Raw genomic sequence first — 10,783 nt, 5'->3', positions numbered from 1 at the left:
GATTCACAAAAATTAGGAAATTTCTACGAATTACGAAGTTGTTCAGATAAGTTAATATAGTTAAAACATTAATTGTTCGACTTTATAGCTTATTTTATAGTTCAAAATTAACAAAATTATTATAATAGTGTTGTGTTTCAACACTAACAATAAAATTACAATTTAGAAAGATAATAAATAATTTATAAGGTATAAATGTAATATGAAAATTAATATTATTAAAAAAAACATCTTAGTTAAAACAATACCCAAGGAGATTAATTTTAATGATATATTTAATTACACGATTCCTGCGATGACCATCTTTTTTATTGTTCTGTAATGGCTTTTTTATAATGTGGCACAGTGATATAATAATACAGTAGATATTATATTTCAATCCATACTTTAAAATTCAACTCAGTTGAATTCCGGCTTTAAATGCGTTGTGCGATAATTTGTATTAGTATCCATAAATCTATATTGAAAGAGGTCTGTAAGCACACATAATGTAACAGATAATACCCTTTCGCAATTAATAAATCTTGCTTCAATTATACAGGGTGTCTGGTGGCAGATTTATGTTTTTAAATACGGTTATTTCAAGAAGTAATAAACGGCGCGGGTGGAGGTAGAGAATCTCTGAGCATGCAGATTTTTCAGTCACAACGTTACTATGGTCGAATGAGCAATCAATCGCGCAAAAGCCGTCAAGGAATTTTTTAAGTATATTGATTCTTACGTAGCTCCTCGTTGATAATTTTGTTCACGCTTTGGTATTCGACAGATAAGTAAAGAGTTGATCTTCATGGAATCCAGAAAACCTTGGTTGAAAGCAGTGTACGTGAATCTCAATACGGAAAAGAGCAGCCCCACTGGGACTTCCAAGAGTAATTATTCATGAAATTTTTAAAAGGGTCTGACGTTCCATCAAATAAATTTTCAATGTTGGAGCGTTTTCGTCCTTTGTACCTTCCATTTTTTTAGAGCGACGAGGCTCATTTTGGCTGGTATCCTAGAACTCGTAATTCTCGATTGAAACATCGAAAACCATTGCAATCCCTAGGGAAACTGTTTTTGCCGGACTTGCGAGCTATTCCATCGTGCTCATTAGACACCTGGTTCTAAAAAGATGGTGCTACGAAGAGCTTCGATGAATTTGTTGCGAGAAGCTTTCTCCCAAAAATTTATCCGTTGCTTTGGGTATATTCCGTGGCCACCGAGGTCACCCGACTGGACTCCAATGGATTTTTTGTGAAGCTACTTCAGGTAGTTATACGCTAACAATTACAATCCCCGAGCTTTAGTCAATTTAAAGAAAATATTCGTGAAGAAATCAGCTCAATTGAGACAAGTTTACTGCGGCGTGTGGCGGAGAACATAAGGCTTCGTTTTGAATAGAGTGTGCAACTAGACGGAAGACATTTGAATAAGTCTTTAAAAATTAAATACGTATTTATATTCTATCGTTCAATACCTTCATTATAACTGTGTCAAAATTATAATTTTTACTTAAGTTTAAAAACAAATCTGCCACAAGAGACCTAGTTAGTATAAGTTATAAAGAATTAAATTATTGAAGATTTGAATTTTACAGAAGTAATTATTAGCGTACATGTGTACGTACTACCCCATAATGACAGACTTAAAAGTTATAACAAGTTAACTAATCTTTAAAGCACTCTCTATTTAATTGTAGAAATGATCTCGTTAAGATTCAAGAAATACAACAAAGTGCACTAGTTAAAGTTAAGGTAATTTTTACATGTATTTATTAATATTTTATTAAAATGCCATTAACGAACAGGTCGTTCATGACATGCCTAAATTTATTTTATAAAAGTTGAGACAGCTGAGTCAGAGGCAGTTATGTGACTACCGATAAAATCTTTTATTTAGCACTTAATTTTTAAAACAAAAGATTTTAAATCTTGTGTTTCACACGATTTGATTAAAAATTTGCAACTACTCTCGTAACCATAATAATATACAATATTCTAAATTAAAACATAATAAACCAGTAGATAGTAAATGATAACGTTAAATTGTTCTTCTTAATAATGATTTTTATCATAAGGCAAAATGTAAAACACGTAAGTCGTATGCAAAAATGTATCTTCATATGGTCTTATGTAATCATTTTGAATATTAACTACATAAGTGTACCATTAATAAAGCGAATATTAAATAACAACTGATACCGTTTTAAAAATTTCCTAAGGTTTAAATTTAGAGTAGTTTCTTTTAACAAATTGTATGTTGTTGGATAGAGCTAGAAAACTATTTTTTATTTATTTAAAATGATAGCGCAAATACATTAAGCTTAACACGAGTTAAAGTTGCAAGACAAAAAGATTGAGATTTATTAATTTGGGTTTGAGTTTAGTTACGGGTATCAGTGGATGAAGGTAGGTTTTCACCATCAGGCTTGTGTCTGGCGTGGAGATAAGCATCAGGCAGACCAGGCCAATCAGCTGGTGCCCATTCCGAAGTCGACACCTCGGCCGGCCTTTCTGACGTGTCAGACTTGCCGCCTTCCAGTGAAATTGGCTTGGGCGTCTCAATCCTGTTAAAACAATATAAAATCTGTAGTTTGACTTTTTTTGTTGTTTCATGGAGATATCGTATTCAATGATTCAAATAGCATATGAGTAGTTGTGCATTTAACAATTTATTATTGTGTCTTAAGTAAACAAATAATAGCATTCATTTTTTAATGCCAAGATATAAAACATACGTACATAATTAAACTATCATTAAAATAATTTAAATTAATTAGAAATAAAGATAGATTTGTAAATTTTCGACAAAATTAGAAAGTGAAATCTTAAGCTTATTATTAGTAGGAATTTTGATTATAGAAATAGAAAAGATAATTGAAAAAATTAAAACAAATAGATTGATTGACGTGCTGTAATTCCGTAGCTATAAAATACCTCACGCGTTCAGGTGACTGCATAGCGTCATTTGTGCTCGATATCTCCAAGTCTTCGGTGTAGCTTAAATGAAGTTTCTCTCCGTCGTTTCGCTGATCTTTATCTGAAGTGGTAAACGTACTTTTTAACTTGAATACTATATCACAATTAAAATTGCTTATTATACCTAAAGTAACCACTTTTTATAAAAGCGTTTAAACTATGTTTATGCTTTTCTTACTGACACGCAATTATTTTATTAACAACTTATACCAAGTCACAATTTTTGAATGGCTTGCGTTGCATATTTATTCTAAAATTTATAGTAGTTCATCATTTACATATTCTGACAGAAAGAAAAACAAATGAAAAATAGTTCGAAACAAAAATCTGTTTCATTTTTGAAATGTAACGTTTTTAATATCTTCAAAACCCACCAGATTGAAAAGAGTACTGCGAAAAAGATTTTATTGCAAGCTTATAAATATTATTTGTAAAAATATTTTTTCTCCGACCTTATATATTTTGAATTATGAATGCGCTCTGTGATTGGACGCGTTTTTAATTTATCGTCTAGTGAAAATGTAAAAACAAAGATGGTGCAGTGCAAAAGTTTCAAACTATTTTCATACTTGACTAAAGATGATATGCTTAATTGCAAAAGTACATGTGAAGATATTATGAACATGGACATGGAAACTTGTGATGATTGCAAGAAGATCGGCTCTAAAACGTAAACACCGATTATCAATTTAGACCCCTAAATATCACCGTGGAGAGCCTTTTTTACTTAAAAAATGAATAAAAAACTGGAGGTGATTTTCAAGCTACGGGAACAGATAGATGATCTCAATAAAGCCGTTGACTTTTATACTTAGTAATATCAACAATTATCAGAGTTTAAAAAGAATATGAAAAACAAAACGAAGGCTGTAAAAAAACATATACTTAGTAAAATGCAATCTCGTGTAAGAAGAAAGACTTTTCAATTTTAATGAGACAGAGAAAGCAAAGAATATCGAATTTGCAATTCTCAAGCAGAACGAAGACGATAAAGAAGTAAAAGAAATTGTCCGAAATATCGCCGCGAAGCTTAGTTTAAATCCGAGTAGTATTAAAAGTGTTAAGAGGGTATATAACAAAAAAAAAACTGAGAACACATCGCCCACGTCCTGTCGAGGTGAAGTTGCGGACTGACAGACCCGAGATGAATGGCTTCAGAAGCAAACAGTTAATCTTACAAATTGTAAAAAAATTACGGCGATGACTTTAAAATACGAGTATGTATATATTAATGAAGACTGAACTAATGTAACAATATTATTATTCTGGGTAACCAGAAGCCCATTAGAAAATTTTACCAAACTCATATGGATACATAACTCGAATATTTTAGTCAAAAGTGAAAATCAGTAGCCCATACGCATTAAAACCGATAACGATATTAAGACTCTAAGTGAAAACAATATATTGTAATCTTACTACTGACGCTATTAATTTTTAATAATTGGGGTACAGATTTTATATTATGTGATATTGAATATACTATCTATATAGTATTAACAGAAGTAAACAAAGAGTGAAGGATTGTTTTTATAAGATCTAATTTATTTACCAACACTAAAGAAACTAGAAGAGGAGGTGACATTTTAGTATGTATGAGTCAATTTACAGTACAAGAAATACATATCTAAATAAAAGTAACAGAAAATTTAAACACGGCAATAACTCACGAGCCATACGTGCAAAATATAACTTGACCGCTTAAAACAATCATCATCAGATTAATTAAGTATCTTGTATGCAAAATAGTAAAAGTGAAGTGTAAGCCGAACTTTTATCAATTGTTTTAATATGTGTAAAATACTTCCAGTGACAGCTAAAGTAGTATATAATATAGCTGTAGAACAATATTATATTTAACAAATTTAAGGAACCCATAAGACATGAATATCTAACCAGACAGGTCAAAAAAGGAAAATATATATCTCCATCCGTAAGGAAATACCATGCGAGAAGAACTCGAAGACAATTAACTCCTTTGATGTTTAACAAAATAAATTTCTTACGAGATGTTACTATCATCACCTAAGTGTTACTTACACTTAGGTGATGATAGTAACATCTGCTCACAAAGATCTGACGTATCTACTTAAGGGACACTTTTTTATCACAAAGTATGATGCAAATAAAATATTTTTTTTTAAAATAACTACCTTTTAGTTTAATACATGTATATATTTAAGAATTTTCATTTTTGTATTTTCGCCAACAATTTGCGTGTGTAATTTGGCGATTTTGTATGTACTTTTTTGTAAAATAAATATGTGAAGAATTAATAAAAAAAATTACTGCGACCTTATCTTAATTATTTTTAATATTTTATATTTTTGTAAAAGAATAAAGTTAATGGTAAATTAGTACCACGACAACGATCACAATATACTTATATACTTCAAGCTTTTTTATATATGTCGGGCAATTAGAGAATTTATTGTATCGGGTATTGCCCGGCCCTTCCCACAGTGTCTCATCATTTTCGCCTCTCCAACGCACTTCAAAAACATAGAAGCGATTCCGTGGGGCCTGAGCCTGTTCCTTTAAAGATTGGCGACTTCTGGAATTTATGCTATTCACTCTATCCTGGACAAAAGATCTCACCATAGCATCGTCTAAGACGATGATACGCAGGAGACGACGAGACGAACGATACGCATAACATAAAGAAATTTTTAATAACAAGTACGTAATTAAAATGTAATGAATAACAAACAATGAAAAACATATTCATTGTTACGAATATGTTTTGCTAAGCATTTTCGAAAAAACAAGATGTCGAGAAAACGTACATTTAATTATGTGTTTATTCATAGACCTGGCAGGTTCGGAATGTTGATTCTATCGAGAAGAACCTGCCGAAAATCTCAAAAGATATTTTATAAAGCCAAATTAAAATTATTCGATCGTCTATTCGTCACGTGAAAATCAGCGTGATAATCCCATGCAAATTTATATCATCATATGTTTACTAAAATCATATGATTATTGATCAATCTTCTTTGTCATGAGCTCTGAATTTATTGGTGGATAAATTTGAAATTGCATTAGGAATTTTATAATAGAAAAGTACACTTTGTTTCAAAAAAGATGAATTGACTTTATAAACTAAGACTTGTTGTTACAAGCTTATTTCTGCTTCTTATATTAAAAAAAGTGGTTGTCGCTTTTTTAGAAATTATCAGTATATGTATTATATTGAGGTACCGTCGACGCTGATAGCAGCGTCGGGCCAACCGAGCGAGTCCCCTTCGACGTCGACGGGCTCATCCTCGGCGTCGTAGCGCGGCTCTCGCGGTCGCTCCTCCCGCCTTTCCTCCTCCAGTTCGTAACCGAGCATGCTCTCTACCGTATGATGGCGCTTGCGAGTGCGAAGTTTTAGACGCCTTTGTCGGTTCGCTCGTATACGCTGGTATGTCTAGTAACCAAAATAAAAGCACATTTATTACGTTATATACATTACACAATAAATAGGTAAAGGAATCCTGCGATTTAACAAAAATACAGGTGTCGGCAATATCGGTACGATTAAGACAATATTAAATTTTAGAAATCTAATTTTAATAACAAAAACAAATATTTCTTTATGTACATCGATCTAGTGCATATTCTACTCTGCTGCTACAGCTCCGATAATGCGTGCCTGGATAACACGATTCGAAAATCAATCGATTGAACATTATAACTTCATAGATGGGCCTGAGTATGTGCTGCCCAAGTTAGTCTTTAAAGTTATGACTCAGTCGTAATTCTGCCTTAAGGAAATCTCGACTCGGCCTGTACCCAGTATTTCCTATTTGTAATAAATCAACATCGGTTAATGCGGTATTATTGCAGTTTCATGTTTTCATTTTCATCCACCACGCCCCGTGTAAAACATTTTGGTGGCAGTTTAAAGGTTTTTTGGAAAGAAATCTCGCTAAGGGACCACTAGGAACACACCATAGTAACATGGAAAAGCAATGCTAGTATATATCATATTTACTGAATTTCATGAAAAAAGAACGCTTAATTTTTAAGTATTTGAAAAATTATATTACTATTGTTATGTATTTTAAATAATTATGATGAATTAGTAAAATTAATGAAGGGAGTATTTTATTTAGTTACGATCTTGTTTATTGATTTCATTTCCAATTTAAAAGCTACCTTAAAGAAAATTATTGAACGAGGACGAATTAAATAAATCAATTATTAATTTATCTTCCAGTGTATACAACATATCATTAAAGCTTATTTATAAACAGTATTGAAATTGAATTGAAAATTGATTCTATAACCAAATGTCTCTACGCATTTGAAATAACGTCGTCATTCCAATTAGACGCATGTCTAAACGCTATTTTGTTCAGTAGTCAAAACAAACTGTACATTCATTTTCATAAACTTATATTTGAGGCAGTCTACTTTTGTATATAAGATAATTTTAATAAATTATCGCCTAATGTGATCCCGACTCATAAAATTAGATAGAGATTTTAATAATTTAAATTAAAATCCTGAAATTCAGTCTCATTTATTAATACTAAACAACTACATATATATATATACACATAGAAAAACTGGATATTACAGATTATGAGACATGATTTGCAATGTTATTTACTAAATTATAATATCCTGTAAGAATAATGACAACATATCTTATTTAGCTTTCACTTTCAAATTACAACAGGATCCTTGCAGATCCTGTGGACCAGAGATTGCACTTGGGATCATTGGAAACTCCTACCATATTTCTTACGAAACTGAAAGTATCCTAAAGGTAAATAAATGTGTAAACTTCTGAACAAGTCTTCGAGTCAAGTAGTCAAGGCGACTTTGTCAATGTCATATTCTAGTTTGATTTATTCAAGTAAAATATTACTGACAATTTTTGTATATTACGTATCATGCAAGTATTATTAAATTTGTTTTATGTAACTCGAAAGTTACGACTGCACATAGAAATGAAGAGACCCATATAAGAACCAGGGTCGCCGAAGTGGTCCTAATAATTGTTCGTCTATAGAAGCAGTTGGTTGGGCACATCGCTCGTGCAATCGATGGCCGTTGGGGCCGAAAGGTTGTTGAGTGGCGATCATGAGTCGGTAGACCGCACCGATGGTAAGATCCCCTGAGGTGGTCTGACGATACATCCAATGTCGTTAGAAGTTGCTGAATGCGGACAGCCCAAGAGCGGACAATTATTGTTAAAGTGATAATTAACTTTCAAGATTATAACTGTCATTTTCTTCCTTTTGTTTTATTATTAAAATTGAATGATTAAATTGATATATAGATATAAAGCTAGCTAATATGTACGATATAATACAATTAGAGTTTACATACTTCCCAGCGCGCATCTTCGTCTTGATGGTGAAGGGTATGCGTGGAAGGCATACCCGCGTCTCGAGGTAGCGCGCTCAAGCTGTACAAGTGTTGCAACTCCTGCAGGAAATGGGCCTGGGCCACCCCCGGCCCTAGACGTGTACCGCAAACGCCACATGATGTTTTACGTTCTCCATCGGCTGTTGTACATAATAACAATTATAAGAAGGCTTCTTGAAATATTTTTCATATACATCGTCTAGTTTATAATAAACAATAAGGATAATAAAGAGCTTTACAACCTTGTCTTTGGTAGAACTCTACTGATAATTATTTGGGTTCTAAGTACCTCATGGTAAGTTAAGTCCGGTCAAACTGATCTAAGCTGGCCACTATCCTTACAATATATACCCCGAATGATTCTCGAGAGACATTACTTTGCTTTAATTAAGTTTACGCTAAGTGTCTAGATTTACATTCCTTCATAGTATTAACAAAGAACTCGCAACAACTATATAATAAGAAAAGGCACGGCTGATTTAATAATATTAGTACCATGTAATAATAACGAAAATAATATAATTAGTTGATTTATATTAGCCTTGTTATGTCCCATGCAATATAAAAGAATGTACGCATATATAAATATACAGACGTCTCTATTCAGAAAGCCCAATTGGCCCGACGGTCATGTTGCGGATTATTTGTTGCCGAGAATCTTTTTAACGTTTGGGCCTAGGATATAGTGCTTCTCTCACAATGTTTTCCTTTACTGTTCGTCATCGATGTTGAAGTGGTACAAGGTGTATTAAGATATTTTAAAATGGTTTGGCCATAATAAACTTCAATATTGTTTTTTAAATCACCTCTTGCAACCAAAACCTGGTTACATAAGAACGGAGTCACTTCAAGATCGTACGAGAAATGTTTCCAAGGAAAGTCATATAGGTGCCACTATGAAGTGCAAATTTGTCGCCAAGTGATTTTTTTGGGGACATCTCAAGGTTTCCAGGTTCTTTTGTAACCCGAAAAAACTTTCGAAAATCAGAGCAAAGCATTCGAAAATAAGTAGCGACGGTTTCAATTTTGACCTGCTACTTCCTTTTGTAAACCTTTAGGGTAATTTGAAAGAAAGTTTCCGCAGATTCTTAAGACACCTCGGTGATGTAATTAAAAAAATTATATTCTTGTCTTTGTTTAATAAGAAGTATATGTTGGTTAAAACACAACGAGTAAATGAGTTGTATATCCCATATGACGACTGTTAATATACGTGCTATTTTTATAACAAATGATTAGCTACTAACGAGAGTAGAAGTCATGTGAGTCCGAGCAGGGAGTTGTGGTGGGAGGTTCGTCGTCTTTGGAAGGTCTCGGCGAGGCGGATGCGGCCGATCCCGGAGAACTAGTGTCATCCCGTGCAACGTACCCATGTCGGTACAGTGGCGGAGTGCCCGTGTCGTCGCGCACGCCCTGACGCACACACAAGGATCTTCATAACCACCATCATCGCTATTCAACTCTGCTCAACTTGGAACCCTTTTTGCGAGATTTTGTTTATAATAGCACATACACAGACATACAATTATATACTAGTATAGTACTGGTACTAGTCTATGCGGTAGACGCAGTGCAGGTCCCCCACTAGGACATAGTTATGGACCGACGACATAGTCAAGTCTTAGTCGCAGGAAGTCGCAGAAGCTGAATAAGGTCAGTGCAAGACTGGTCAATCTCTAGGGGAGGCCTGTGCTCGTGTGCCATATTGTGTATATTATAATGTAAATCTGTCTAATAATTACACTATTTACCTGAAATATGAAAGATATAATTGAAGAATATTTATAATTTAAATAACTTAATTCTTCAAAAAATTTGAATAAGATCCATCTAATTATATTTTGAAGAATTACTATAATGATAGCAAGTTTTGGTTATAAAGTTATATACAAAGCAATTTACTCTAAGAGCTTGCCCGACAGTTTGCCCCAGTGCGTACTGCTCTCCTAAGTGTCTTGCGAACGCCTTGCCCGGGTAAAGGGGATGAAAAGCACCGCCGATGGGCCTAAAAGCTCCGCATCCAAAGCTTTGTAGCGCCGGGTGTAGGAACTGCGGTGCCATATGATGTAAGAACCCTTCCATGATGATGACGGAACTCTATAAAAATAACACAAAATTGTACTAAAATATTTTATTAAATTAATTACATTGCATTTTTGTAACTTTTTTTAATAACGCACAGCTTTGTATGTAGTAATAAAAATTTCTAAGCAGGTTTAATACCAGATCTCTTTCGATTCTATTTTTTAATCTCAATCACTCTACTGGAAATAAAATCTTACATTGTTGATTTGGAATCCAAAAAACATATTTATTTGGTGATCCAAATAAATAAATATTGTGAGTTAGCTGTCTGTACAGAAATATTATGCATTCCAGAGGATCACTTTATTTATCGATTACACATCTTAATATTAAACAACGGTTATTTACACGAGTAAGTTTTTTTCGTACACAACTAA

General features: G+C 33.1%; 1 protein-coding gene across 1 annotated transcript; it reads right to left on the bottom strand.

Moving 5' to 3' along the window:
* Positions 1-2,330: 2,330 nt before the first annotated feature.
* On the bottom strand, positions 2,331-10,404 carry tey (teyrha-meyrha). Its single transcript, XM_068764735.1, has 6 exons — positions 10,224-10,404; positions 9,569-9,734; positions 8,283-8,461; positions 6,159-6,369; positions 2,916-3,018; positions 2,331-2,545 (listed from the first exon to the last, which is right to left on the bottom strand). The coding sequence occupies exons 1-6, from the start codon at positions 10,401-10,403 to the stop codon at positions 2,362-2,364; spliced, it is 1,023 nt and encodes a 340-aa protein (XP_068620836.1). The 5' UTR covers position 10,404; the 3' UTR covers positions 2,331-2,361.
* Between the last annotated feature and the right edge of the window lie 379 nt (positions 10,405-10,783).

The sequence above is a fragment of the Battus philenor genome, unplaced genomic scaffold (genome assembly GCF_028537555.1).
Source record: "Battus philenor isolate CCGP_79_NKW_IND1 unplaced genomic scaffold, ilBatPhil1.0.hap1 SCAF_1, whole genome shotgun sequence".
NCBI classification, from domain to species: domain Eukaryota; kingdom Metazoa; phylum Arthropoda; class Insecta; order Lepidoptera; family Papilionidae; genus Battus; species Battus philenor.
This window is presented reverse-complemented; position numbering and strand designations above follow the sequence as displayed.